Source organism: Nyctereutes procyonoides, unplaced genomic scaffold, assembly GCF_905146905.1.
Source record: "Nyctereutes procyonoides isolate TBG_1078 unplaced genomic scaffold, NYPRO_anot_genome, whole genome shotgun sequence".
NCBI classification, from domain to species: Eukaryota; Metazoa; Chordata; class Mammalia; order Carnivora; family Canidae; genus Nyctereutes; species Nyctereutes procyonoides.
Genome location: NW_026575131.1, coordinates 38,633,255 through 38,659,390, shown reverse-complemented (window position 1 = coordinate 38,659,390; position 26,136 = coordinate 38,633,255). Strand labels below are relative to the sequence as shown.

Genomic DNA, 26,136 nt, shown 5'->3' with positions numbered 1-26,136 from the left:
TTTGCAAATATCTTCTCCCATTCTGTAGGTTGTCTTTGAGTTTTGTTGACTGTATCCTTTGCTGTGCAAAAGCTTCTTATCTTGATGAAGTCCCAATAGTTCATTTTTGCTTTTGTTTCTTTTGCCTTCGTGGATATATCTTGCAAGAAGTTACTGTGGCCGAGTTCAAAAAGGGTGTTGCCTGTGTCCTCTAGGATTTTGATGGAATCTTGTCTCACATTTAGATCTTTCATCCATTTTGAGTTTATCTTTGTGTATGGTGCAAGAGAGTGGTCTAGTTTCATTCTTCTGCATGTGAATGTTCAATTTTCCCAGCACCATTTATTGAAGAGACTGTCTTTCTTCCAATGGATAGTCTTTCCTCCTTTATCGAATATTAGTTGACCATAAAGTTCAGGGTCCACTTCTGGGTTCTCTATTCTGTTCCATTGATCTATGTGTCTGTTTTTGTGCCAGTACCACACTGTCTTGATGACCACAGCTTTGTAGTATAACCTGAAATCTGGCATTGTGATGCCCCCAGATATGGTTTTCTTTTTTAAAATTCCTCTGGCTATTCGGGGTCTTTTCTGATTCCACACAAATCTTAAAGTAATTTGTTCTAACTCTCTGAAGAAAGTCCATGGTATTTTGATAGGGATTGCATTAAACGTGTAAATTGCCCTGGGTACATAGACATTTTCACAATATTAATTCTGCCAATCCATGAGCATGGAATATTTTTCCACCTCTTTGTGTCTTCCTCAATTTCTTTCAGAAGTGTTTTATAGTTTTTAGGGTATAGATCCTTTACCTCTTTGGTTAGGTTTATTCCTAGGTATCTTATGCTTTTGGGTGCAATTGTAAATGGGATTGACTCCTTAATTTCTCTTTCTTCAGTCTCATTGTTAGTGTATATAAATGCCACTGATTTCTGGGCATTGATTTTGTATCCTGCCACACTGCCAAATTGCTGTATGAGTTCTAGCAATCTTGGGGTGGAGGCTTTTGGGTTTTCTATGTAGAGTATCATGTCATCGGCGAAGAGGGAGAGTTTGACTTCTTCTTTGCCAATTTGAATGCTTTTAATGTCTTTTTGTTGTCTGTTTGCTGAGGCTAGGACTTCCAGTACTGTGCTGAATAGCAGTGGTGAGAGTGGACATCCCTGTCTTGTTCCTGACCTTAGGGGAAAGGCTCCCAGTGCTTCCCCATTGAGAATGATATTTGCTGTGGGCTTTTCGTAGATGGCTTTTAAGATGTTGAGGAATGTTCCCTCTATCCCTACACTCTGAAGAGTTTTGATCAGGAATGGATGCTGTATTTTGTCAAATGCTTTCTCTGCATCTAAGGAGAGGATCATATGGTTCTTGGTTTTTCTCTTGCTGATATGATGAATCACATTGATTGTTTTACGAGTGTTGAACCAGCCTTGTGTCCCGGGGATAAATCCTACTTGGTCATGGTGAATAATTTTCTTAATGTATTGTTGGATCCTATTGGCTTGTATCTTGTTGAGAATTTTTGCATCCATGTTCATCAGGGATATTGGTCTGTAATTCTCCTTTTTGGTGGGGTCTTTGTCTGGTTTTGGAATTAAGGTGATGCTGGCCTCATAGAATGAATTTGGAAGTACTCCATCTCTTTCTATCTCTCCAAACAGCTTTAGTAGAATAGGTATGATTTCTTCTTTAAACGTTTGATAGAATTCCCCTGGGAAGCCATCTGGCCCTGGACTTTTGTGTCTTGGGAGGTTTTTGATGACTACTTCAATTTCCTCCCTGGTTGTTGGCCTGTTCAGGTTTTCTGTTTCTTCCTTTTCCAGTTTTGGTAGTTTGTGACTTTTCAGGAATGCGTCCATTTCTTCTAGATTGCCTAATTTATTGGCGTAGAGCTGTTCATAATATGTTTTTAAAATCGTTTGTATTTCTTTGGTGTTGGTAGTGATCTCTCCTTTCTCATTCATGATTTTATTAATTTGAGTCTTCTCTCTCTTCTTTTTAATAAGGCTGGCTAATGGTTTATCTATCTTATTAATTCTTTCAAAGAACCAACTCCTGGTTTTGTTGACCTTTTCCACAGTTCTTCTGGTCTTGATTTCGTTGAGTTCTGCTCGAATCTTTATTAACTCTCTTTTTCTGCTGGGTGTAGGATCTATTTGCTGCTTTTTCTCTAGCTCCTGTATGTGTAAGGTTAGCTTTTGTATTTGAATTCTTTTCAGTTTTTGAATGGATGCTTGTATTGTGATGTATTTCCCCCTGAGGACTGCTTTTGCTGCATCCCAAAGATTTTGAACGGTTGTATCTTCATTCTCATTAGTTTCCATGAATCTTTTTAATTCTTCCTTAATTTCCTGGTTGACCCTTTCATCTTTTAGCAGGATGGTCCTTAACCTCCACATGTTTGAGGTCCTTCCAAACTTCTTGTTGTGATTTAGTTCTAATTTCAAGGTATTATGGTCTGAGAATATGCAGGCGACGATCCCAATCTTTTTGTATTGATTCAGACCCGATATGTGACCCGGTATGTGGTCTATTCTGGAGAAAGTTCCATGTGCACTTGAGAAGAATGTGTATTCAGTTGAGTTTGGATGTAAAGTTCTGTAGATATCTTTGAAATCCATCTGGTCCAGTGTATCATTTAAAGCTCTCGTTTCTTTGGAGATGTGCTTAGAAGACCTATTGAAGGTAGAAAGAGCTAGATTGAAGTCACCAAGTATAAGTGTATTATTATCTAAGTATGTCTTCACTTTGGTTATTAATTGATTTAAGTATTTGGCAGCTCCCACATTCGGGGCATATATATTGAGGATTGTTAAGTCCTCTTGTTGGATAGATCCTTTAAGTATGAGATAGTGTCCCTCTTCATCTCTCACTACAGTCTTCGGGGTAAATTTTAGTTTATCTGATATAAGGATGGCTACTCCTGCTTTCTTTTGAGGACCATTCGAATGGTAAATGGTTCTCCAACCTTTTATTTTCAGGCTGTAGGTGTCCTTCTGTCTAAAATGAGTCTCTTATAGACAGCAAATAGATGGGTCCTGCTTTTTTATCCAGTCTGAAACCCTGCGCCTTTTGATGGGGTCATTAAGCCCGTTTACGTTCAGAGTTACTACTGAAAGATATGAGTTTAGTGTCATCATGATATCTATTAAGTCCTTGTTTTTGTGGATTGTTCCACTGAACTTCTTCTTAAAGGGGAATTTTAAGAGTCCCTCTTAAAATTTCTTGCAGAGCTGGTTTGGAGGTCACATATTCTTTCAGTTCCTGCCTGTCTTGGAAGCTCTTTATCTCTCCTTCCATTTTGAATGAGAGCCTTGCTGGATAAAGTATTCATGGTTGCATGTTCTTCTCATTTAGGACCCTGAATATATCCTGCCAGCCCTTTCTGGCCTGCCACGTCTCTGTGGAGAGGTCTGCTGTTACCCTAATACTCCTCCCCATAAAAGTCAGGGACTTCTTGTCTCTTGCTGCTTTAAGGATCTTCTCTTTATCTTTGGAATTTGCAAGCTTCACTATTAAGTGTTGAGGTGTTGAACGGTTTTTATTGATTTTAGGGGGGGATCTCTCTATTTCCTGGATCTGAATGCCTCTTTCCCTTCCCAGATTGGGAAAGTTTTCAGCTAGGATTTGTTCAAATACATATTCTGGCCCTTGGCCCTTTCGGCGCCCTCGGGAACCCCAATTAAACATAGGTTTTGCTTCCTCAGGCTGTCGTTCATTTCCCTTAATCTGTCTTCATGGTCTTTTAATGTCTCTTTTTTCCTCAGTTTCCCTCTTTGCCATCAACTTGTCTTCTATGTCACTCAGTTGTTCTTCCACCTCGTTAACCCTCGTCGTTAGGACTTCTAGTTTGGATTGCATCTCATTCAGTTGATTTTTAATTTCTGCCTGATTGGATCTAAATTCTGCAGTCATGAAGTCTCTTGAGTCCTTTATGCTTTTTTCTAGAGCCACCAGTAGCTGTATAATAGTGCTTCTGAATTGGCTTTCTGACATTGAATTGTAATCCAGATTTTGTAACTCTGTGGGAGAGAGGACTGTTTCTGATTCTTTCTTTTGAGGTGAGGTTTTCCTTCTAGTCATTTTGCTCAGTGTAGAGTGGCCAAAAACAAGTTGTATTGGGAAAAGGAGAAAAAGAGAAGAGAGAAAGAAAGAAGGAAAGTAAAGAGAAAAAGAAAAACGGAAGAAAAAAAGAAAAAAAGAAAAAGAATAAAAAGAGAAAGAAAAAGAAAGGAAGGAAAAAAAAGGGTGGGGGAAGCAAACGAATCAAAGAGAAAACAACAACAACAACAACAACAACAACAACAACAACAACACAGGGGAGTATCTTCTGATTTTGTATACTTTAAGTCCCTTGACTTCCCTTGGAACTTGTCCTTCTAGCTGGTCTTCTGGGGGAGGGGCCTGTTGTGCTGATATTCAGGTGTTAGCACTTGGGGAAGCTGCTCAGCCCCTGCCTGGTGCAGGGCTCAGTGGGGGTTATTTACCCCGTGAGGCCCCAGGAGGAACAACCACAGTGGCGGCGGCCAGCTCTGGAGCTCTGGATTCAGCTCCTGCAGTAACTACAGAGCTCTCTGTCAGCGGGGCCTTGATGCTCCGTGGGCGGGGCCGCTGATCTGCTCAGTTTGGGGCAGGAGCGTCCTTGCTTTCCTGGGCCCTCCTCGCCTCTGCCTGTCCCGGGGGGAGGCCGGATCCTGGGCTGTGTCCTGGCGCCCTGTGCTCAAGGGCCTGAGCTGTTGGATTCGCGCTCCCGGCCGCGCAGCTGCCTCTCTGCGGAGCCGCCGCCTGAGCCCCTCGGTGCTGCTCCCGGGTGAATGCGTGCAGGCTGCAGTCCTTTTGGGAGCTCGGCGCACTCTCCCGGGCGCAGGTGTCTTTTAGTGTCCCAGGGAGCCTGATGGCATCCTCTCCCTTCCTAGAGTCCTGCTCTAACTCCCTGCGAGTGCCTTTCCACCCGGGAAGATTGGTGCAGCTCCTGCTTCTCTGGGACGGAGCTTTCCTGTCCTTGGGGCACTCGCCCTGGTCTTAGCCTGGCTCCTCGCGGGGCCCCTCCCCTTGGATCCTTTTTGTTTCTTTAATTCTTTTTTCCCCGTCTTCCTACCTTGATAGAAGCGCGAACTCTTCTCACTGTAGCATTCCAGCTGTTCTTTCTTTAAATCTCAGGCCGAATTCGAGATTTTCAGGGTGATTTGAAGGTTATCTAGGTAATTTGGTGGGGACAGGTGATTTGGGGACCCTACTCTTCCGCAATCTTGCCCCCTCCCCAAGTAGGGACTTTCTATGATTATGGTTCTTACTTATATTATTTCCACATCTTTTAACTGCTGTCTCCCCTTCTATCCATGCCCTCTTACAGTTTATTCTCCACATAGCTGCCAGAGTAATTTTTAAAAAATAGAAGTTAGATCATGTTACTCCTGTGTTTAAAACCTTCCAATGGCTCCTATCTCAGCATAAAAACCAAAGTTCTTACAAAGGCTTACAGGGTTTTATGATCTGACTTTGCCCCCTCTGCTCTACTTATTTCTCAGTCAGCTTCAATTACACTGGCTTCCTTGCTTTTATTCAAACATATCAGATATGCTTCTGCCTTAAAGTTTTTGTTCATGCTGTTTCCTCTCCTTGGAGTACTATGCCTAGCTAAAACTCTGTCACTTCTTTCAAGACTTTTCTCAAATCTCAATGAGACATATCCTGACTACCATATTTAATTCAGCCTCCTCCAGTTCCCTCATTATCTTAAAACTGAATCCTTCCGCAGGACTGCTGCCTCTGGAAACTAACTGTAGCTGCCACCAAGTTGGTTTCTTTGTAGTCTCTGTTTCTTTGGGTAATTGGTTTCCCTTTCTAAGTCTGGGATAGATGGAGCTCAGGTAATTAGCCATTACCATAGTCATAGAGGAGCTGAGAAATCAAGTGTCTATTATTTTCTGCTTGTATAGTAGAAGGCCACTCTGTCTCTACATTTGGGTTTTTTTTTTATCAAAGAAAGGAGTTATAATAATGGAGAGCTAAGAAAAAGAAAACCACACTTTTCTATAACACTGCCATTCTTTTCTCCTAGGAATCCTGTTACGGGTAGATTGGAATTCTTTTACTTCTCCCTTATGTCTCTCTCTCTCTCTCTCTTTTAATTTTTATTTATTCATGAGATACACAGAGAGAGAGACAGAGACATAGGCAGAGGAAAAAGCAGGCTCCCTGTAGGGAGCTCAGTGCAGCACTTGATCCCAGAATCCTGGGATCACGCCCTGAGTCAAAGGCAGATGCTTAACTATTGAGCCACACAGGCATCCCCTCCCAGGCATCCCCTCCCTTATGTCTCTTAAGTAGTCTTTCATACTTGGGTTACTCTTTTGCTCTGATTATATTCTGGAGTGATTTATTCAGTACTACCTTGCTATTAATTTTCTCTTGAATTCTGCCCAACATGTATCTTTTCTGTTGAGATTTGTTATTTTTTCCCCACTGCTATTATTTTTTGACATCTTAAAAATTGTGGTAAAATATTCATAACATAAAATGAACATTTCAACCATTTTTTTAAGAGTGCAATCCAGTGGCATTAAGTATATTCACAGTGTTGTGCAACCTTCATGAGTATTCAACTCTGGAATTTTTCATCATCCCAAACAGAGACTCTGTAGCTCTTAGACAGGTAACTCCCCATTCCCCCTTCTTTCAGCCCTTGGGAACCTTTCTTCTTTATTTATGAATTTTCCTATTCTAGGTACCTCATGTAAATAGAATCATGCAGTATTTGCTCTTTTGGCTTATTTTACTTAAGATAATGTTTTCAAAGCTCATCCATTTTGTAGAATGTATCAAAATTTCATTTATTTTAATGTTGAATACTATTCCTTTATATATACATACTACATTTCATTTTTCTATTAAACCATCAATGGGACACTTTCTTCATAATACTTTTCATTTGGAAAATTTCTCATTGGTTCTTCTGTCCACATTCATTGGCTCTTGTTTTATTTGTGTTTGCCTGTGTTTCATACTTTTCCTTTTTTATTTTTTTATTTTTAAAAAGATTTTATTTATTTATTTGGCAGAGAGAGAGAGAGATCAAGCACAAGCAGGGGGAGAGGTTGGCAGAGAGACAGGGAGAAGCAGGTTCCTCGCTGAGCAGGGAGCTCATAGGGCTCAATCCCAGGACCCTTGGATCATGATTTGAGCCAAAGGCAGATGCTTAACCAACTGAGCCACTCAGGGGCCCGCCATACTTTTCCTTTTTAAAATGGAAGTTATTCATTTCTCTAAACATTATAAACATATAAAAATGTTTATCAGATTTTTATAATATTCTGAAAAGATTTTTTAATATTATTTTTAAGCCTTGACATTATATTTTCATATGTTTTAGAATATTGGCTTTTGGAAATGAAAGATTTTGTTTTTCCTTCCTTTCTCTTCTTCTGAGCACATCCCTCTAGTGCTTCTGCAGTTACCTCTGCCTGCTCCTAAAGCCTCTGTGTAGAACCAAGTATTAAAACAGAATGCTAGATCTCCTTCCCTAGAGCTATTTGGGGCTATGGCAGATCCTGACCTTAGGCTGAGGGGAGGAGGGGACTGCTTCAGGTCCAATCTGTTTAGCCCTTGAGCTTGCTAAAAGCCATAGTTCCAAGTGAGGTTCAGTAGGAATTTTTTTCTACTTGGCCTGTGGAAAAATGTGTTTGTAATAATTCTATATATGTATCTTAAGAGTTTCTGTGATACTGATTGTGTATTATGATCTAAGAAAAATAAGTTAGTTTTAGTTTAAACTTAGATTAGTATAAATTGAGGTGAGTCCAAAACCTTATGGTTTTAAAATATGAACATTTTAAATTTCCCATAGGTCTCCCTAGTTAAAATAGCTGAACATGTAATAGATGAAACTTTCTCCTTTATTCCATACATCATTTCTGCTTTAATCTTACAAACCACAGCACTCTTATAACATCTCCATGTCTGTTTCCATAGGGTCAAGTTTAAATCTCTTAACCTTGCCCTGACAATACCTTTCTATCTTTTCAGTTTCCCATGTGTCCCCAGCATGAATCTTTTTTAATATGTTAAAAAGTTTTGCTCATTATTTCTCTGTACCTTTTTCATAGCTTGTTAGAGCCAACAGGGCTCTTTCTACCTCCTTGCCTTTCAGACCTAACCTTTCTTTAGGAACATTACTTCCTTCATGACGCTTTATCTGATCATCAGTTTACAGTGAACTCTGTCTTTCTGAACTGCACTAGAACTCATAGTTGATACCACATAGCACCTATTTGTGCTTAAATTATATTTAAGTTTTGTCATTAAGATTGTAATTTCTCGTCCCGTACCTCCTTGCCTCCCCTCTCCCAACTGAAGCCCCCGGGGACTGGAGCGAGACACGGGGACCATGTTCCGATGCAAGTTGATGGCCCTCAACTACCACAACTTGGCTGGCTTCAACTGCAAAGATGAAACAGAATTTAGAAACTTTATTGTTTGGCTTGAAGACCAGAAAATCAGACACTACAAGATCGAAGAGAGAGGTGATTTAAGAAACATCCACAGCAGTGACTGGCCCAAGTTCTTTGAAAAGTATCTCAGAGATGTTAACTGTCTTCTCAAGATTCAAGATTGACAAGATGCAATTGACTGGCTTCTTGGTTTAGCTGTTAGACTTGAATGTGGAGATAATGCTGAGAAATACAAGGACTTGGCACCTGATAATACAAAAATGCTGACAATGCAGCTAAAGATGCTGAGCTATTTATCAATTTGGATGTAAATAATCCTGATTTTAAGGCTGGTGTAATGGCTTTGGCTAACCTTCTTCAGATTTAGCGTCCTGATGATTACCTGGTAATGCGTAAGGCAATTCACATTTTGGTCCAGGAGTGCCTGACACAAGATGCAGTTGCTAAAGCAAACCAAACAAAAGAGGGCTTGCCTGTTGCAATAGATAAACACAGTCTTGGTTTTGACACAGGAGATGCAGTTCATAATGAAACTGCTCAAATTCTGCAATTGCTGAATATAGCTCAGAGAGCTGCAGAAAAAAAAAATAATGAAGCCATAGTAGCTGTTCAGGCAATTATTGCTGATCCAAAGACAAACCACAGACTGGAGAAAGTTTGAAGATGAATGTTTTAGGATTTCAGCTTCTCACCTACTTAGTATAATTGGGAACCATGTATGCCATGTATGCTCTGGCATGTGTTTGGAAATCAAATGTCACATTTTTGAGGGAAGAATCCTAGAAAATTGACTATGTTCTTGAGATTTACCATCATTCCTTTTTCTTTAATAAAGTTCAGGAAAGTGGGAAAAAATTGTAATTTCCCTGATTGTTTCTATAAATCTCCTGATTATCTTTATAGCATTCTTAACACATATAAAAATAATTTCAGAAATTAACATTTATACCCAGTTATCCAGTTATCCAGTAGTTTGGAGAAATAAAGGATGGCTTATCATTCAGTTCAGTTTTGCGTAGGAAGTCATGAAGACTTCCTCTTTTTCAGGTCTGGCATTTGCCATTGGCTTTACTCTTCATCTGAGAAGTTCAGTATGACTTACTTTTTTAAAATTAAAGTAAAAAAAATTAAAGTAAATTAAACCATTTATTTAAAAAAGTATTGTAGTAGTACTTGAAATAATTGGTCAAGTTGAGTCTAGGAATCACTACCTTGGATGCTAATGACACAAGGAAAAAAATGTATCACATTTTACTCTCACAAAGTCCTTGATGAAAGCTTTTATTTTAATCAGCTTATAAATTTGATGAATGTGGATAATGCTCTGGCATCATTCCAAGAAGATTCTTTTTATCTGCTGAAATAAAGCACACAAAATAAAATAATAAAGCCATAAAACATCATCAAGTAACTTTATTCATTGACACTTGATATTAATGCACTGAGTCATCTTTGAATACAGTGTGGTTTGTCAGCTATCTTCCTGTGTAAAGACATAATACATAATGCTAATTTTTTGAAATACACTTACCTTTGCACTTTCCAAGTGGTTGATTGTGGCTAATAAATCAGAATTATGGGTTCTAATCACCTTAGCATATCAGTATTTAAAATTTTTAGTCCAGAAAATAACTTCATTATCTCTCACAACTGGCATAAACATTGTAAAAATATTATCAAGTGGTGCCCCTCCTTTGAATAACCTTTCAGTAACTTTTCATTCATTTTACTTAAGATCTGGAATGTTTAGTATCATTTGAAAAGGTTTGTTGAGAGCTGGCCTCAGCATACCAGCCTTTTTAAAGTTCTTGTTTATCATGAAATTCTTTCCCTTATCGGTGGCTTCTTGTATACTGTTTCCTCTGCAGGTGGCACCATACCTGTTTCTCTTCTTCCCTACACACTTCTTCCCTATACATTTTTCCTGTTATGACCTTTTGCATCTTTTGGGCCTTAACACTTGTTTAGAGAAGATTTCACTAATCCTTTTTAAAAATCATGCCCCCAGCTAAAATCACTGGTTTTACACTTTAATTTCCTTCTTAGATTCATCACTGTTTATATCAATATGTTGTGATTATTTGTCTGTTGATTCTTTCTCCAGACAAGGTCCCTATCTTTATTTTTTTAATTGTTTTTAAATTTTTTATTGGTGTTCAATTTGCCAACATAATAGAATAACACCCAGTGCTCATCCCGTCAAGTGTCCCCCTCAGTGCCCGTCACCCAGTCACCCCCACCCCCCGCCCACCTCCCCTTCCACCACGCCTAGTTCATTTCCCAGAGTTAGGAGTCTTTCATGTTCTGTCTCCCTTTCTGATATTTCCCACTCATTTTTTCTCCTTTCCCCTTTATTCCCTTTCACTATTTTTTATATTCCCCAAATGAATGAGACCATATAATGTTTGTCCTTCTCCGATTGACTTATTTCACTCAGCATAATACCCTCCAGTTCCATTCACGTCGAAGCAAATGGTGGGTATTTGTCTTTTCTTTTCTTTTCTTTTTTGCAACAAGAAGAAAACACTAGTTTATTTTTTAAATAATAAATTTATTTTTTATTGGTGTTCAATTTGCCAACATACAGAATAACACCCAGTGCTCATCCCGTCAAGTGCCCCCCTCAGTGCCCATCACCCACTCACCCCCACCCCCTGTCCTCCTCCCCTTCCACCACCCCTAGTTTGTTTCCCAGAGTTAGGAGTCTTTATGTTCTGTCTCCCTTTCTGATATTTCCTACCCATTTCTTCTCCCTTCCCTTCTATTCCCTTTCACTATTATTTATATTCCCCAAATGAATGAGAACATAAAATGTTTGTCCTTCTCCGATTGACTTATTTCACTCAGCATAATACCCTCCAGGTCCATCCACATCAAAGCAAATGGTGGGTATTTGTCATTTCTAATGGCTGAGTAATATTCCATTGTATACAGAGACCACATCTTTATCCATTCATCTTTCGATGGACACTGAGGCTCCTTCCACAGTTTGACTATTGTGGACATTGCTGCTAGAAACATCGGGGTGCAGGTGTCCTGGCGTTTCACTGCATCTGTATCTTTGGGGTAAATCCCCAACAGCGCGATTGCTGGGTCGTAGGGCAGATCTATTTTTAACTCTTTGAGGAACCTCCACACAGTTTTCCAGAGTGGCTGTACCAGTTCACATTCTCACCAACAGTGCAAGAGGGTTCCCCTTTCTCCACATCCTCTCCAACATTTGTTGTTTCCTGCCTTGTTAATTTTCCCCATTCTCACTGGGGTGAGGTGGTATCTCATTGTGGTTTTGATTTGTATTTCCCTGATGGCAAGTGATGTGGAGCATTTCCTCATGTGCTTGTTGGTCATGTCTGTGTCTTCCTCTGTGAGATTTCTGTTCATGTCTTTTGCCCATTTCATGATTGGATTGTTTGTTTCTTTGGTGTTGAGTTTAATAAGTTCTTTATAGATCTTGGAAACTAGCCCTCTATCAGATACGTCATTTGCAAATACCTTCTCCCATTCTGTAGGTTGTCTTTTAGTTTTGTTGACTGTTTCTTTTGCTGTGCAAAAGCTTCTTTTTTGTGTGTGTGTGCAAAAGCTTCTTATCTTGATGAAGTCCCAATAGTTCATTTTTGCTTTTGTTTCTCACTCTCTCTCTCTCTCTCTCTTTTTTTTTTTTTTTGGTTCTGCAGGCTGACTTTTATTTTTTTATTTTTATTTTTTTGTAAATTTATTTTTTATTGGTGTTCAATTTGCCAACATATAGAATAACACCCAGTGCTCATTCCGTCAAGTGCCAATCTCAGTGCCCGTCACCCAGTCAGCTCCACCCCCCACCCACCTCCCTTTCCACTACCCTTAGTTCATTTCCCAGAGTTAGAAGTCTTTCATGTTCTGTCTCCCTTTCTGATATTTTCCACTCATTTTTTTCTCCTTTCCCCTTTATTCCCTTTCACTATTTTTTTATATTCCCCAAAGCAAGGTCCCTATCTTCAGATGAGACCTTATCTGGTCCCTATCTCTGAAGATATGGACCTTGTCCACTTTTGTTCACTGATAAATCCTTGGCAGTTAGCACAGGGACTGACACCATACTGGATGGGACTGAGGGAATCCCAGCATCTTTCTGATACTTACCAAGATCAGAATTCTTCTACCAGACCCAGAATTCCTCTACTGACACAATTTTCAAAGGAAATACAATACCCATATAAGGGAGAGTTTATAAAATGTTTCAAAAACCAGTGCCTGGGTGCCCTTCATCCCATTTTCATCAGATCTTTTATACCAAGAGCAGGAGCTAATTTGCATTACTAGTAAATGTTAAAGGACACAAATAATTTAAAAAATTAATTTAAGCAAGATGTGGGCAGTATATGGCCTTAAAGAAAAAATGCTTAAAAAGCCTTTTTAAAAAGTTTGTTTTACTTTTTTTTAAGGATTTTATTTATTTATTTGAGAGAGAGAAATAAGCAGGGGTAGCAGCAGAGGGAGAAGAGGCAGCAGGCCTCCTGCTGAGCAGGTAGACCCATGTGGGGCTCAATCTCAGGACCCTGGTATCATGACCTGAGCCAAAGGTAGATGCTTAACCATCTGAGCCACCCAGGTGCCCCTAAAAAAACTGTTTTAAAGACAGTATTTCTAGGGATGCCTGGGTGGTTCAGTAGTTGAGCGTCTGCCTTTGGCTCAGGGCATGATCCTAGAGTCCTGGGATTGAGTCCCACATTGGGCTCTCCATGGGGAGCCTCTCTGCCTCTGTCTCTCTCTCTCTGTGTCTCATGAATAAATAAATAGAATCTTAAAAAAAAATAAAGACAGTATTTCTGAAAGTAAAATGAGGACTTACATAGAAAACGCAGATGTTTTTATGTTAATTTAGTTCATTTAAATATTGCAGTATATTATGGCAAAGAGTCTAAAGTCGGTTGGGTGTAACTCTCCTTTGTATTTGCATGAATTTAAAGTTTGAGTTACACACATTGAAAAGGTCAGTAGATAGTACTCTGGTATTTTATGAAAGATAATGTGGCTGTTTGTTGTGGCTCTGGTTCTAGGCAGTATGAAACTGTGGTTCCACTTGAAGATTCTATTGTGACTGAGGTTACAGCAACTCTACAAGAATGGGCCAGTCTGTGGAAACAACTCTATGTGGTAAGTATTGATAACTAGCTTACTAGATCATTAAAGTTCTATTATGAAAAAAGAATTATATATGCCAATTACAAATTTTTAGATTTATGAATAATCGCAACTTTTCAATGTTCCTAATATTAACTGAAACATTGTATACTGAGTGTTGTTCAACCTGAAGAAAACACATTATTCGTATGCCTCCGGTCCCTGTATGCTATTCTAGTCACTAGAATGAATATAAGTTCCATAACACCAGGAATTTTAGCTGCCTTACTGCTGGAGCCCCAGAAGCTTTCATAAAACAGGTGTTTACTGAATGAATGTACAAACTTAAGAGTTTCATTGTGTACCTAAAGGTGAGTAAAGGCCAAGAAGTTGTCTCAACAGTTTCTTACAGCTACTAAGCATAAAGGGTATGCCATATAGGACATGTTTCTCTAAGCCCACAATTAATAGAAAGAATAATAAAAACCTAGTCCATATACTCTGGAAGTGTAAAGTGAGTGGAGGACACAAAATCTAGGCTAAAAATAAGTGTCAAGGTTTGGGTTCTGTTTATTCCATCTGAACATACTGTTATACTCCTCTTACTAATCACAACAAAAATCCTGGACAAAACCCATAAATCATCTACCAGAAAACTCTGAAAGAAAAGGAAGGTGGAGTGACTAGGGACCTTTGAACTCAAGGATTGAGTGAGGTCCCTGATTGTTGTTTTTTCTTGCCTCTCATATACTTTGGTCTGGGCTCTAGAGAAGCCCACCACTTGGAATACTAATGGGTGCACACAGAAAGCACCAAAGAAAACCTTTTCCTTTTAGCCAAAGGGATGACCCAGCAAGACAGAAACCTTTTTTCCCCTTCATATCAGACCAGTTATGTGCAGAGGTTGTAATAAGGTTTGAGTGAAGCACATGTCATATAGTGGCATCAACACTCAATCACCATGCTTATGAACTACAAAAGGATCAAGACAGAAACCTTTTAATTTTAACCTATCCTTTCTGTTCTCTAGAGAACATTGCAATAAAAGCTGCACCCCCTTGTACCCACCCAACAGGCATTACAGTAGTGGAATTGGTGATCAGAACTTCCATCTTACACACACTCTTCCCCACACCTGCAATAATAAGATGTCCCTTTCCAATGGAACCTCAGGCCAAACTCTGACTTCTACCCCTTCCTGCTGTGGTAATGAGGCAGTACCTCTCTTGAGTGGGGCTTGTAGGTGGATTCCGACTGCAACTTCACTAGTACTTGCAAGGTGGCACCTTCCTCAGCAGAGCCTGTGGGTGGGACTCTGGATTTCACAACTACCCAGTGTTAACAAGGTGATGCCCTTATTTTACAGAGTTCTGTGGGCAAAACTCTGACTTCCTCCTGTGCTCTGAAGTAAGGAAGAAGCATCCTTCTACAGAGGACCCTGTGGTTAGAGCTCTTGATTTCCACTTCCCCTGTAATAATAAGTGGGTCCCTCCCAAGCTGAGCCTGTAGGCAGGACTGACTCACATCTCCCCAATTAATGAGACAGTGCCCTTCTCTAGTACACCATGTCAAGAATACCCTGTTTTTCATCCTTGTCCTGCTGAAATAAGGCAGTGCTTTTCCCCACCCAAATCCATGCGGAGTGTAAGTAAAGTGGAGTTCTGCTATCTACATAACACACAAATGGGGGAAACTAGAAGAGTACTGGAAAGACTTTATATACTAAATTGATATTTAAATTGACAGTTCACAAAAGTGAGCCTAGGATTGCATTCTGAAGCTAAGCTGGGTGACCTGCTAATTAAAAGATTTAAATAGGACTCCGAATGTCATAGGATAATACTTAAAATGTCCAGTGTACAGACCAAATTTCCTTGTTATATGAAGAATCTCAACTCTAATAAGAAAAGAAAATCAACAATGCCAACTTCGAAATGACACAGATGTTTGAATCATCAGCAAGGATCTTAAAGCTGTTTTTGTAAAATTGCTCCACTAAACAATTAGAGACACTCTTGAAACAAATGAAAACATAAGAAACTGCAGCAATAGAAGTAGAAAATGTAAAGTATCAAGTGGGAATTTTAGAACTGAAAAATACGGTAACCAAAATTTAAAAATTACTGGATAGGCTCCATGCCAGAATGGAAAGAAGAGAGGAAGGAATTAGTGAGCTTAAAGATGGATCAAAAGAAATTATCCAATCTTAATAATGGTGAAAAACTAAATGAAAAAGTAAGCTTAGCCTCAGAGACCTTTGGGACAATAACAAAAGATCTAACATTTGAGGCATTCTATACTAGATAGGACAGAATGTGGACCTAAAAAAAACTGTGAAGAAATAATGGCTTACATATTCCCAAATTTGGCAAAAGACGTAAGCCTAGAGACTTAAGAAGCTGAGTGAACTCCAAACAGGATAAACGTAAATAAATCCATGTACAGTCACATTAGTTAAACTTCTGAAAATTAAATGAAAAAATCTTTATATATACATAAGTATATATGTATTTTTAAATTATGTATTTTAATATTCCAATTTAATTAATATGCAGTGTTAGATTAGTTTCAGGTGTACAAGATAGTGATTTAGTAATTCTCCACATTACTTAGTACTTACATTAAGTATACCCCTTTTTCATGTTTTTAAATTTTTTATTTAAATTTTACTTAGTTAACATACAATGCAATATTTCTGAAGTAGAATTCATCACTTACATGCAACACCTAGTGCTCATCACCACATGTCAAGCCCATCTCCCCACCTCCCTCCATCAACTCTCAGTTTGTTCTCTGTCAATAAGAGTCTCTTATGGCTTGTTTCTCTCACTCCTTTTCTGTTTCTTCCCCTTCCCATATGTTCATCTGTTTTCTTTCTTAAATTCCACATATGAGTGAGATCATACGGTATTTGGCTTTCTCTAATTATTTCACTTAACATAATACAGTCTAGCTCCATCCATGTCATTGCAAATGGCAAAATTTCATTCTTTTTGATGGCTAAGTAACACTCCATTATATATGTGTGTGAGTGTGTATACATACATACATACCACATCTTTTTTTTATTGAAGTTCGATTTGCCAACGTATAACAGTGCTCATACCATCAAGTGCCCTCCTCAGTGCCCGTCACCCAGTTACTCCATCCCCTGCCTGTCTCCCCTTCCACTACCCTTTGTTGGTGTCCCGAGAGAGTTAGGAGTCTCTTATGGTTTGTCACTCATTTTTTTTCCACTCACTTTCCATCCTTTCCCTTATAATCCCTTTCACTATTTTTTATATACCCTGTATGAGTGAAACCATAGGATGATTGTCTCTCTGATCGACTTACTTCACTCAGCATGATACTCTCCAGTTCCATCCACGTTGAAGCAAATGGTAGGTATTTGTCCCTTCTAATGGCTGAGTAATATTCCATTGTGTATATACATATACATATATATATGTGTGTGTGTGTGTGTGTGTGTGTATATATATATGTGTGTGTGTGTGTGTGTGTGTGTGTGTGTGTATATTTTTTTGAGCCTTTTTGGAGAAAAAAAAACTGAAAAAAACACATCTTCTTTTTTTTAAGATTTTATTTATTTATTCATGATAGTCCCAGAGAGAGAAAGAGAGAGAGGCAGAGACACAGGCAGAGGGAGAAGCAGGCTCCATGCAGGGAGCCCAACGCGGGACTCGATCCCGGGTCTCCAGGATCGTGCCCTGGGCCAAAGGCAGGCGCTAAACTGCTGCGTCACCCAGGGATCCCTATACCACATCTTCTTTATCCATTCATCTGTTGAAGGACATCCTTCTACAGTTTGGCTTTTGTGGATATGGCTGCTATAAACAGATGTCCTAGTGTTTCACTACATCTGTATCTTTGGGATAAATCCCCAGTAGTACAATTGCCGGGTCGTAGGGTAGCTCTATTTTTAACTCTTTGAGGAACCTCCGAAGTGTTTTCCAGAGTAGCTGTACCAGTTTGTATTCCCACCAACAGTGCAAGATGGTTCCCTTTTCTCCACATCCTCTCCCACATTTGTTGTTTCCTGTCTTGTTAATTTTCACCATTCTCACTCGTGTGAGGTGGTATTGCATTGATAACACATCTTCTTTATCCATTCATCAGTTAATGGATGTTTGGGCTCTGTCCACAGTTTAACTATTATTGATAGTGCTGCTTGTAAACATCAGGGGGCATGTACCCCCTTTGAATCAGTATTTTTGTATCGTTTGGATAAATAGTGCAATTGTTGAGTCTTAAGGTAGTTCTTTTTTTAACTTTTTGAGGAACCTCCAAACTGTTCTCCAGGATGCCTGTACCAGTTTGCATTACCACTAGCAGTATAAGAAGGTTCCCCTTTCTCTGCATCTTTGCCAACACCTATTGTTTCTTGTGTTGTTAATTTTAGCCATTCTGATAGGTGTGAGGTTTGTACCTTATTGTGATTTTGATTTATATTTCCTTGATGAGTGATGTTGAGCATCTTTTCATGTGTCTATTGGCCATCTGGATGTCTTCTTTGGAAGTGTGTCTAGATAAGTGCACTTTTAATTCCCTTCACCTATTTGACCCATTTCCCCCACCGACTAAAGAGAAAATCTTGAAAGGGAAATGACACATTACTATTAGGGAAATGGCAATTGAATGACAGCAGATTTTTCATAAGAAATTATGGAAGACACAAGAAGGTAGCCCAACATTTTTTAACCATTGAAAGAAAAAAACTGATGTTACCTCAGATTGTGTATCCTGGAGAAATATACTTCAAGAATGAAGGAGAAATAAACACATTTTCAGATAAAGGAAAGCTAAGAAAATGTATTGTTAGTGGATTGGTTTTAAAATAGTAACTATAAAGGAAGAATTATGGAAGAACACTTGGAACATAGGAGTGAAGTAATCAATGGAAGGGGTAAATTCTCTTCAGTTTTTAAAATTGTCTTAGAGGATACAAAGCAAAAATTATGACACTGGTACAGTTCTCAATGTATATCAAGGTTATATTTAAGAAAGTTGTATCTAAAGTGGTGAGGGAAAGCGGCATAGATTATGGTAAGGTATCTGCATTCTATTTCAAGTGGTAAGATGTTGATATTGATATAAGTAGATTATAATTTATGTATGTATGTTATAATCTCTAGAGCAATCATTAAAAATACTAATAAAGTAACATAATAAAAATACTGTAAATAAACCAAAACGGAATAACTAAAAATGTTCAAGTAACCTTATAAGAAATTAAGAAAGGGAAAACAGAGGAAAGTGAAACACAGGGAACAAATACTAAAATGTGGATTTAAATCCTAACATATAAATAATAGAAACATATAAATTGACAGAGTTGATAAAAAAGACTTAACTGTGTGCTGTCTGTTAAGTACCGGACTTCATTTATAATAACACAGGAGGTGAAAGTTAGAAAAATATATGCAATGCATACACTATCAGAAGAAAGCTATATTAAAAAGAGATTATTATATTAATTATGGATTATTTCTTCCTTATATAAATAAAAATAAAATTAATTATATTACTTTTTATAAGTGGGGTACCCAGGGTGATTCAGTTGGTTAAAGCATCTGACTCTTGGTTTCAGCTCAGGTCATGATCTCAGGGTCCTGAAATCAAGCCCTGTATTGAGCTCCCTGTAGGGAATCTGCTTGAGATTCTCTCTTTCCCTCTACTTTTGCTCCTCCCCCATGCTGCTCATGTTCTTTCTCTCTCTCTCAAATAAATAAATAAATAAATAAATAAATAAATATTTTAAAAATTATATTACTATAAGAAAAAATTGACATCAGAAAAGAAAACTACCAGGAGCAAAGGAATATCACAAAATCATAAGAGGATTAATTCACCAAGAAAGAATTAATAAGATAGATAAACCATTAGCCTTATTAACAAGAAGAGAGAGAAGACTCAATAAAATAATGAATAAGAAAGGAGAGATAACTACCAACACCAAGGAAATACAAACGATTTTAAACACATATTATGAATAACTATACGCCAATAAATTAGGCAATCTAGAAGAAATGGACGCATTCCTGGAAAGCCACAAACTACCAAAACTGGAAAAGGAAGAAACAGAAAACCTGAACAGGCCAATAACCAGGGAGGAAATTGAAGCAGTCATCAAAAACCTCCCAAGACACAAAAGTCCAGGGCCAGATGGCTTCCCAGGGGAATTCTATCAAATGTTTAAAGAAGAAATCATACCTATTCTAAAGCTGTTTGGAGAGATAGAAAGAGATGGAGTACTTCCAAATTCGTTCTATGAGGCCAGCATCACCTTAATTCCAAAACCAGACAAAGACCCCACCAAAAAGGAGAATTACAGACCAATATCCCTGATGAACATGGATGCAAAAATTCTCAACAAGATACTAGCCAATAGTACATTAAGAAAATTATTCACCGTGACCAAGTAGGATTTGTCCCCGGGACACAAGGCTGGTTCAACACATGTAAAACAATCAACGTAATTCATCATATCAGCAAGAGAAAAACCAAGAACCATATGATCCTCTCCTTAGATGCAGAGAAAGCATTTGACAAAATACAGCATCCATTCCTGATCAAAACTCTTCAGAGTGTAGGGATAGAGGGAACATTCCTCAACATCTTAAAAGCCATCTACGAAAAGCCCACAGCAAATATCATTCTCAATGAGGAAGCACTGGGAGCCTTTCCCCTAAGGTCAGGAACAAGACAGGGATGTCCACTCTCACCACTGCTATTCAACACAGTACTGGAAGTCCTAGTCTCAGCAATCAGACAACAAAAAGACATTCAAATTGGCAAAGAAGAAGTCAAACTCTCCCTCTTCACCGATGACATGATACTCTACATAGAAAACCCAAAAGCCTCCACCCCAAGATTGCTAGAACTCATACAGCAGTTTGGCAGTGCGGCAGGATACAAAATCAATGCCCAGAAATCAATGGCATTTCTATACACTAACAAGGAGACTGAAGAAAGAGAAATTAAGGAGTCAATCCCATTTACAATTGTACCCAAAAGCATAAGATACCTAGGAATAAACCTAACCAAAGAGGTAAAGGATCTATACCCTAAAAACTATAGAACACTTCTGAAAGAAATTGAGGAAGACACAAAGAGATGGAAAAATATTCCATGCTCATGGATTGGCAGAATTAATATTGTGAAAATGTCAATGCTACCCAGGGCAATTTACACGTTCAATGCAATCCCTATCAAAATACCATGGACTTTCTTCAGAGACTTAGAACAAATTATTTTAAGATTTGTGTGGAATCAGAAAAGACCCCGAATAGCCAGGGGAATTTTAAAAAAGAAAACCATAGCTGGGGTCATCACAATGCCAGATTTCAGGTTGTACTACAAAGCTGTGGTCATCAAGACAGTGTGGTACTGGCACAAAAACAGACACATAGACCAATGGAACAGAATAGAGAATCCAGAAATGGACCCTGAACTTTATGGTCAACTAATATTCGACAAAGGAGGAAAGACGATCCACTGGAAGAAAGACAGTCTCTTCAATAAATGGTGCTGGGAAAATTGGTCATCCACATGCAGAAGAATGAAACTAGACCACTCTCTTGCACCATACACAAAGATAAACTCAAAATGGATGAAAGATTTAAATGTGAGACAAGACTCCATCAAAATCCTAGAGGAGAACACAGGCAACACCCTTTTTGAACTCGGCCACAGTAACTTCTTGCAAGATACATCCACGAAAACAAAAGAAACAAAAGCAAAAATGAACTATTGGGACTTCATCAAGATAAGAAGCTTTTGCACAGCAAAGGATACAGTCAACAAAACTCAAAGACAACCTACAGAATGGGAGAAGATATTTGCAAATAACATATCAGATAAAGGGCTAGTTTCCAAAATCTATAAAGAACTTCTTAAACTCAACACCAAAGAAACAAACAATCCAATCATGAAATGGGCAAAAGACATGAAGAGAAATCTCACAGAGGAAGACATAGACATGGCCAACACGCACATGAGAAAATGCTCTGCATCACTTGCCATCAGGGAAATACAAATCAAAACCACAATGAGATACCACCTCACCCCAGTGAGAATGGGGAAAATTAACAAGACAGGAAACCACAAATGCTGGAGAGGATGTGGAGAAAAGGGAACCCTCTTACACTGTGGGTGGGAATGTGAAATGGTGCAGCCACTCTGGAAAGCTGTGTGGAGGTTCCTCAAAGAGTTAAAAATAGATCTGCCCTACGACCCAGCAATTGCACTGCTGGGGATTTACCCCAAACATTCAGATGCAGTGAAACACCGGGACACCTGCACCCCGGTGTTATAGCAGCAATGTCCACAATAGCCAAACTGTGGAAGGAGCCTTGGTGTCCATTGAATGATGAATGGATAAAGAAGATGCAATTTATGTATACAATGGAATATTACTCAGCCATTAGAAATGACAAATACCCACCATTTGTTTCAATGTGGATGGACCTGGAGGGTATTATGCTGAGTGATATAAGTCAATCAGAGACGGACAAACAGTATATGTCCTCATTTATTTGGGGAATATAAATAATAGTGAAAGGGAATATAAGGGAAGGGAGAAGAAATGTGTGGGAAATATCAGAAAGGGACACAGAACATAAAGACTCCTAACTCTGAGAAAGGAACTAGGGGTGGTGGAAAGGGGGGAGGGAGGGAGGGAGGGGTGGGGGTGAATGGGTGACGGGCACTGAGGGGGGCACTTGACGGGATGAGCACTGGGTATTATTCTGTATGTTGGTAAATTGAACACCAATAAAAAATAAATTTATTAAAATTCACCAAGAAAACATAAAAATATTAAATATACATGCACCAAAACATAGAGCTGCAAGATAAATGAAGTAAAACCTGAAGGGACTGATAGAGAAAATGGAGAAATCATCTCTTATACTTGAGATTTATAACCCTTTCCCTAGTAATTGATACAACCACTTGAGAAAATTCACCAAGGATAATTAAGAATGGAACAGTGCCATCAACCATCAGGATCTAATTGAAAGTTTTAGAATGTTTCATCCAGTAAAATTGGAATACAGGTTGTTTTCAAGCATACATGGGTCATTTAGGAAGATTGACAATATCTTGGGTCATAAAACAACGAATTTATGATAACTCCTATCATACAAAGGATATTTTGATGGTAATAGAAAAAAAGTAGAAATCAACAACCAAAAGACACTAGGAAAATATTGAAGCACTTAAAAATTAATATACTATGAAATAATCCATGGTCAAAGAGGAAGTATCAAGAAACAAAAAATATGTTAAAGTGAACATAAATGAAAATATATTAAAATGTGTGGGATGCAGGTAAAGCAGTGCTGAGAGGACATTTTTAACATTAACTGCATTTAATAGAAAAAAAATCCATGGTGTCAAATCAGTAATTTCAGCTCCTATTCAAGAATCTGAAAAAAAAAAAAAAAGATAAACCCAAGAAAGCAGATGAAGGGAAATCTAGAGCAGAATTTAATGAGGTTAAAAATAGAAAAACAGAGGGACACCTGGGTGGCTCAGCAGTTAAGCATCTGCCTTTGGCTCGGGGTGTGATCCTGGAGTCCCAGGATCAAGTCCCACATCAGGCTTCCTGTGAGGAACCTGCTTCTCCCTTTGCCTGTGTCTCTGCCTCTCTCTCTCTCCCTCTCTCTCTCTCTCTTTCTATGTCTCTCATGAATAAATAAAATCTTAAAAAAAAGAAAAATCAACCCAAAAGTCAGTTTTAAAAAATATCCATAAAATTAATAAACATCTGCCAAGACTGGCGTAGAAGATGAGAGAAAATAGTAATTACCAATATATTGGGACTAAAGAAAGAAATACCACTGTGGATGCCACAGACATTAAATGGGTAATGAGAGAAAACTATAAACAACTTCATACATCTAAGTGAGAATCTATATGAATAAAACAAGTCCTTGAAAATCACAAATCACCAAAATTTACCCAAGATAAAAATAGGTAATCTCAGTTACAAAAAAGCTATCAAAGCTTTTTTGCAGCTATCAAAGCAATAAAATCTTAATTTATTTATAAAAAGATTTTATTTATTTATTCATGAGACACAGTGAAACACAGAGACATAGGCAGAGGCTGAAGCAGACTCCCTGTGGGGAGCCTGATGTGGGACTCGGTCCCAGGGCTCTGACCTGAGCCAAAGGCAGATGCTCAACCACTAAGCCACCCAGGTGCTCCTCAAAGTGATTAAATTTATGAAAATCGTTCCAAAAAGGAAATGTCTGGGCCCAGATGGTTCCACTGGTAAATTCTACCAACAGTTTAAAGAAAAAAAAAAAAACTAGTAGATCACATCAGTTGTTTCAGAAAAGGCATTTGAGAAAATCCAACACTCTCTCATGATTAAAAACTCTCAGCAAACTGGGAATAAAGGGGACTTTTTCACCCTGAAAAAGGGCATTTATGAAAACTACAGCAAATGTCATGCTTAATTGTGAGAGTTTGCTTTTGGGAACAAGGTGGGGATGTCTGCTTTTAACAGTTTTATTCAGCTTACTACTAGGAGACCTGATTAGTGCAATAAGGCAAGGCAAGGGAAGAAGAGAGATACAGATTAGAATGAAGGAGAAAAGCTAATCCTGTTTGCAGATAGTGATTGGCTACATGGGAAATCCCAAATAATCTACAAACAACAAAACCCACTAGAGTGTTCCAAAGATACTCCTAAACAGTTACAGGATATTAACTCAAAATACTCTTTTTCTTTCATTCATTCATTCAATTAATTAATTATATTGCCATATATTAGCAATGAGCACTTGGAAACCAAATTTTTACAAAAGTACCATTTAACTAAAGGCTTAAATAGGAGACCTGAAACCATAAAAATCCTAGAAGAGAACACTGGCAGTAACATCTTGACATTGGCCATAGCAACATCTTTCTGGATATGTCTCCTGAGGCAAGGGAAACAAAAGCAAAAATAAACTCTTGAGATTTCATCAAAATGAAAAGCTTCTGCACAGTGAAGGAAACAACAAAACTAAAAGGCAACCTATGGAATGGGAGAGGATATTTGCAAATTACATATCTGATAAAGGATTAGTATCCAAAATATATAAAGAACTTAGAAAATCAACACCCCCAAAATGAATAACCCAACTAAAAGATGAGCAGAAGATGTGAATAGACATTTTTCTATAGAAGACATACAGATGGCCAACAGACACACAGAAAGATGCTCAATATATTCATCATCAAGGAAATAGAAACAAAAGCTACAGAGAGCTATCACCTCATACCAGTCAGAATGGCTAAAATCAACAACACAAGAAACAACAGGTGTTGGCTAGGATGTGGAGGAAGGGGAAACCCCCTTACACTGTTGATGGGGATGTGGACTGGTGTAGCCACTCTACAAAACAGCATGGAAGTTCCTCAGAAAGTTAAAAATAGAACTACTCTATGACTTAGCAATTTGCATTAGTAGGCATTTACCCAAAGGACACAAAAATACTGATTCAAAGAGGTGCATGCACTGATGTTTACAGCAGCATTATCAACAATAGTGACACTGTGGAGAGAGCCCAAATGTCAATTGGCTGCTGAATGATTCAGATAGAATTGTGATATATATACACAATGAAATAGTACTCAACCATCAAACAAATGAAATCTTGCCATTTGCAATGATGTGGATAGAGCTAGAGTATGTTATAAGCACACTAAGTCAGAGAAAGACAAATGCCATATGATTTCTTTCATATGTGTAATTTAAGAAACAAAATTATAGAGAACAAACTGATCGCTACTGGAGGAGAGGTGGATGGGTTATAGATGACAGGAGTTGGTTCTTTGAAAGAATAAGATAGATAAACCATTAGCCAGCCTTATTAAAAAGAAGAGAGTGAAGACTCAAATTAATAAAATCATGAATGAGAAAGGAGAGATCACTACCAACATCAAGGAAATACAAACGATTTTAAACACATATTATGAGCAGCTATACGCCAATAAATTAGGGCAATCTAGAAGAAATAGACACATTTCTGGAAAACCACAAACTACCAAAACTGGAACTGGAAGAAATAGAAAACCTGAACAGGCCAATAACCAGGGAGGAAATTGAAGCAGTCATCAACAACCTCCCAAGACACAAAAGCCCAGGGCCAGATGGCTTCCCTGGGGAATTTTATCAAACGTTTAAAGAAGAAACCATACCTATTCTACTAAAGCTGTTCGGAAAGATAGAAAGAGATGGAATACTTCCAAACTCGTTCTATGAGGCCAGCATCACCTTAATTCCAAAACCGGACAAAGACCTCACCAAAAAGGAGAATTATAGACCAATATCCCTGATGAACATGGATGCAAAAATTCTCAACAACTTACTAGCCAGTAGGATACAACAATACATTAAGAAGATGATGGGGTTTATGGAGGGCACTCATTAGGATGAGCACGAGATGCTGAATGTAAGTGATGAATCAATAAATTCTACACCTGAAACTAATATTACCTGTGTGTTAACTGGAATTTAAATAAAAACTTGAAAACAGTACTGGTGTTTTAAAGAAAATACATTTTTTTTCTTTTTCAAGAGAGCACAGGCATTCTGGATCTGTTATGGCAGT

The 26,136-nt window shown here is 38.3% G+C and overlaps 1 protein-coding gene and 1 non-coding gene across 3 annotated transcripts in view; one reads left to right on the top strand and one right to left on the bottom strand.

Moving 5' to 3' along the window:
* Positions 1-26,136, top strand: part of DOCK3 (dedicator of cytokinesis 3) — a 505,777-nt gene that overhangs the window by 185,355 nt on the left and 294,286 nt on the right. For both annotated transcript variants that reach the window (XM_055343227.1, XM_055343226.1), the window contains exon 5: positions 13,465-13,561. In XM_055343227.1, coding sequence (XP_055199202.1) covers positions 13,465-13,561 — 97 coding nt within the window. The remainder of the gene's footprint in view (positions 1-13,464; positions 13,562-26,136) is intronic.
* LOC129522615 (small nucleolar RNA U13) lies at positions 14,409-14,512 on the bottom strand. Its single transcript, XR_008666923.1, has one exon. It is a non-coding gene; the product is annotated as a small nucleolar RNA U13 (small nucleolar RNA).